This window comes from Silene latifolia, chromosome X, assembly GCF_048544455.1.
Source record: "Silene latifolia isolate original U9 population chromosome X, ASM4854445v1, whole genome shotgun sequence".
NCBI classification, from domain to species: Eukaryota; Viridiplantae; Streptophyta; class Magnoliopsida; order Caryophyllales; family Caryophyllaceae; genus Silene; species Silene latifolia.
This window is the reverse complement of record NC_133537.1, coordinates 239,967,565-239,972,566: the sequence shown is the minus strand read 5'-3', so window position 1 is coordinate 239,972,566 and position 5,002 is coordinate 239,967,565. Positions and strand designations below refer to the sequence as shown.

Here is a 5,002-nt window from a genome sequence, read left to right as displayed (position 1 = left end):
AGAGAGTTATTATAAGAGTTTGTATTAACGGCAAACCTTAGTTACAACAATACCATACAAATATTAATCACGTAGATATTTATAAAAGCGATTATATATTACTATATTAGTGATATTATAATGTTTATTTTAAGACAATCGATAGTATAATAACTTTATTTAAGACAAAGTCATAATTAAAAAATAAAATGGGTGCTAAATATACATAAATTTGTTTGTGTCATATAATGATAATCTTTGCACTAAAATAGAAAATTTATGAATTATAATACAATCAAGTGTTGCATAAAAAAAATCTTGAATCCACAAACAAATCAATAATGAGCTTTTTTACTTTGATAAATAGTAGAATTAAATCTTTTTAACTTTCAAATATAGGTAATTAATTATTATGCCTCATTACATTTGAGTAACTAAAATACATCATAATTTTTAACCATTAATCAAAATCGCGCCAGAAAAAAGAAATATTTTGCATTTGTTTATACATTCTATTGTCCCTCAATTACATCTTAAAAGTCGTGTTAGGAAAAAAAATGTAATTTAAATCATATCATTTGTACATATTTTAATTATGACAAAAAATGGAAAAAACGTACAAATATAAATAGATAGTATAATATTTTCTCATTATTAAATCGGGTTGGATATCGAAATAGGTGCAAAAAAGATGGTGTACTTTTTCGTGTGTTATTTGTCCCACATTGAAAAATAATATAGGTGTAATAAATATACTACATATAAATAGTTGAATTGTCCCACATTAGAAAATTCACATAAGGTGGGGTGATCTTAAAAATTAATTTAGGAAAGTATTATAAATAATATTTTTTGATGTAAAAAATAAAGTGGAGAATCTTTTAATTATTATAAAATTTATTTCCTATATTATATTCAAGTGATGTTTCTAATTTTTATATAAAAAATTTTACATTTCATTTGGCAAAAAAATATCATTAAGAAAATTATGAAAATAACATAATTTGATTCGTGGTAAAAATGATATCATTAGCGTATAGATTTCATATAATTTGTACATATATAAAATTGTGTATTTCTTAGTATGTTATATGTCCCACATTGAAAAATAATGTAGGATTATATAAAAATAATAGAATTGTCCCACATCGAAAGATTAACATAAGATGTAGTGGTCTTATGATTATAAATATGAGGCATCCTTGGAACTTAGGTATCAACCTAACATCTTTTGCGTCTCTTAAATAAGATGTTTTAACTTTTGGTCATATCTAAATAAATGATTAGAGATAAGATGTAAATATTAAGACCTTATAACCAAATTTTTTAACTAAGTTAATTACCCCGTTGCAACGCACGGGCATCCAAACTAGTTAATATAATTCCAGACGAACAAAGTTTAAACGCCTTTGTAATTAATTAATTGCACCAAAACAAGAAAATAACCAAAAAAAAAAAAAAAAAAAAGAGCACCAAAACAAGAAAATAACCAAAAAAAAAAAACGCAAAAGGAGAGAATCAGCGTAAAGTGGTATAATAACTTGGAGCTGCTTGGTTTTGCAAACCCAAAACGCAAATCATCAAAAACTCTCTCTTTCTTTTGCCATCATCATGGAACAAACACACGATGATGATGATGCAACATCTCCTGATCGTAACGTTCCATCCCAAGGTTTGATTTTTGATGATGATAATTTGCATTTAATGTTTGATTCTTTTTGTTGTTATGATTGGGTTTTGTGTTATTTTAGGGAAATTTGCTGTCAACAACAATGATGTTGGTGATACTGATGGAAATTGCATGAACCCAGATGAAAGTAATGCTGTTCAATTATCGAGAGTGATAGAGAAAAGGAAGATTAGGGAAGAGATCATTGCTTCTGAGTCGATTCGACATCGAAAACTTGAAGATGAGGTTAGGATGGAGCTCATGATTGAGAGACAAATTATGGGTATGAGGAATTTTAATGGGTTTTCAAATGTTCATCTTGATATGCTTAACAAATATCAGTCTTTGGGTCCACAGAATTGGCCTAATTATGATCAATATTTGCTTAATTTAGGCACTTCAGATGATAATTTAATGAGGGAAATGAAATTGATGAGTTGTCCCAGTAGTGGTGGTGGTGGTGGTGGTGGTGGGAGTGATGAAATCTCGCAAATTAATCCATACCCATCTGAGAGTAATGCGATTGCAAGTGAGGGAAAGCTGCACATGGAAGAGGTAGCCTTAGGGAAATGGCCTTTCAATCGAGACCCGGGTTCTGCTGCTGCTCGTGTTGCAGAGAAGTCTAATGCCGATTTGGCTGAGGAAGTAATGGCTGAGGTGATATGTTTTACCTCAACCTGTTTCTTGATCTGATTCAAGCATTCACTGTTATATTGGTTATGTTGTTTAACGCATTGCAATTTCTTTCGTTGGCTTTCGATTCTTGCTCGTGCATATGTTCCGTTTATGTTCTTTATTACCCTGGTCATGTTTATCGCGTGATGTAATAGTGCTGTGAGTCGGTATCATTGACTAAATATCTGTAGGAGTGCTATGTTGGAGCTTGGAAACTTTATAAGAGTCTGAACTTTTACTAGAAAGAGTTCTGAAATCCGAAATTTTGCTAATGGTTTCAGGTCTTGTGAAATATCTCCTATTAAACATCCTTCACCTCGAAAGAATGCTAGATGCTGTTCATTTTTTCGCTTTTTTCTTCATCTTCAGGTTTTGTGAAATATCTCAAGTGTTGGACACATGTATAGTCCTGCACAATTAAGCTTACCTACTTTTTCTCGTGTTAGAATATGGATGTTCTGCTTGAATTCATTGTTATGATCGTCATGCATCCCACAATGATAACCTTCGTCTTTCTTATAGCTATTTTGTCCGAAGAAATGATGGGTTAGGCTTAAGTGCTGTACTGTTAAATCTACTGCTTTATGTACTCTTGACGTGCCCTAATCTTTGTTCAATGTGATTTATGTTCGAGAGTTCTTGGTTGAAATCTCAGCTTGTTTTGGATCTCTGTCTTTTTGTTCTATTGAATCTGTCTCTAAACACCTTTTTGTCATATCATTACTTTGCAGGCGATGCCTAGTGCTGGCACAATTGGTATGAAAAGGAAAGCCGAGATGCCTTGTGATGAAGACACAACTCCAACTATGAGTAGGGATTCAGAGAAGTTGTTCTGCTCCTTGTGTGGAGTGTCTACTACATCAGAGCTAACTATGAATAGTCATCTCCAAGGCAGAAAACACAAAGCAAAAGAAGCAAGATTCAAAGCTAGTGACACTACGCCGTCTTTGCAACACGTTAGTACCTTGAGCTCAGAGCAAGAGAATAGCTCTGATACCAAGGAGTGGGATTGCTCTTTGTGCCAAGTGTCTGTTACTTCTGAGGCACTCCTAGCAAGTCATCTCCAAGGAAAGAAGCACAAAGCTAAGGAGGCTAAGCTTCAAACTGGTGAAATTATTGACAGCATACAGGTAATGTCAGTACCTTCAAGCGGTGGGAATGCTACTGATAGCGACAATCAATGGCACTGCTCAGTATGTGGAGTATCAGCTTCATCCGAGAACAATTTGAATGCTCATTTACAAGGAAAAAAACACAAAGCTAAGGTGGGGTCCACCGAAAAAGGTTCAAAGATCGAGGTTGTGAGGGATAAGAGCTTAGATAAAGAGGATACTCTGAAAAATGAAGAAAAACCCGATAATTCCGTCTCTGAACTAAGCAAACCTGACCAGGCTGAGCCAGAAAACAAGCAAGCAAGTATTCCTAAGGATATACTAGAGGTTGATGGTGATCAAAGCGTGGAGTTAGTGAAGTACTGGCATTGCAAGATGTGCAACAAGGGGACACGCGATGAAGCAACTATGGCAGCTCATCGGAAGAGTGATGAGCACATGACATTGCTGAGGAAACATGGAGGTGGTCTTATCTCTGTGAAAACTATTCCTAAAGAAGTAGTGGAAGTCGGGGGGATGTCCCGAGAGGATCTTTCAGCTTGATAGCTCCATGGTTATGTTGGAAGGTTGCTTGATAAATAAGCTAGTATTATTGAACTAGATAATATTGACTACTCCGGATGCTTAAAAGATGAATATAACTTCTGTGGATGGGTAAATGTTTTTGGAACTATTTTCATCCAAAAACATGGACAAGTCAATGGGAGGACGGATATTAGATAGTATTACGTCTGGTGTTATTCATATATTGCCATGCTATTGCAATTCTTTAGTCCGCGGGGGTGCAAAAAATTCACTTTCATAAATGTTTAACAGCCTAAATTTTTAAATCTTTTACCCTTTTCTTTTCGTTTTTTGTTCCAACAGTAACCCTTCAGTCTTAAATCATTACAACATCAACCTGACAAACCCCGCTAATATCTCAAGGTATTCCGCCAAAAGCGAGATTAGGGTCACGAAACGTGGCCTTTGGATGATATCAGTTGTAGGGAAAGTTATGTTAGAAGTGGACTAATGACGTTTCTAAGTAAATGATTCAATGAGATGTTATTCATCCTGTCTCAAAGCTAAAGAATAAGAGTATGGCAACATTGTAAATGAAAAAGATCCGACATTTAGGAGAGAAATAATGAATAAAATAAGGGGTGTTAGGTTGGAGGTTTTCGGAAAGGAAACGAAAAATGTGTATACCCCTTCCTGCCTTACATGATGTTTGTTTATCTCACAACTAGTTTAGAACCCGTGCAAATTGCACGGGTATGTATAAATGTATTACATAGTTTGAGCCTTTGAGGTGTAGTAGACATTATTTGATAAGTTAATAATTTTTTATATCATATTATGTTTATTTTGTATGAAGCCTATGATTTAAGAAGTAAAATGGAACAATAAAAAGCATGTGACATTTACAGAAAATGTAAGTATACGGAGTATTTATATAATCGAGAACATAAAAATCGGAATCGAGAAATATACAAGAGGTATGTCGTCTATTTGGAACAAACGAACCGAGATAGCATAAAAAAATAGTATCCTTATCCGGAAAAAATAACGGACCGAGGTATGT

The 5,002-nt window shown here is 33.9% G+C and overlaps 1 protein-coding gene across 3 annotated transcripts; it reads left to right on the top strand.

The window, feature by feature from the left end:
* Positions 1-1,442: 1,442 nt before the first annotated feature.
* LOC141623860 (uncharacterized) lies at positions 1,443-4,179 on the top strand. Of its 3 annotated transcripts, XM_074440007.1 has the most exons (4): positions 1,446-1,651; positions 1,731-1,931; positions 2,043-2,305; positions 3,055-4,179. In XM_074440007.1, the coding sequence occupies exons 1-4, from the start codon at positions 1,591-1,593 to the stop codon at positions 3,976-3,978; spliced, it is 1,449 nt and encodes a 482-aa protein (XP_074296108.1). In that variant the 5' UTR covers positions 1,446-1,590; the 3' UTR covers positions 3,979-4,179. The 3 variants fall into 3 exon arrangements, with proteins under 3 accessions (XP_074296107.1, XP_074296106.1, XP_074296108.1); XM_074440006.1 differs by having other exon boundaries at positions 1,443-1,651; positions 1,791-2,305; XM_074440005.1 differs by having other exon boundaries at positions 1,444-1,651; positions 1,731-2,305.
* The last annotated feature ends 823 nt before the right edge of the window (positions 4,180-5,002 follow it).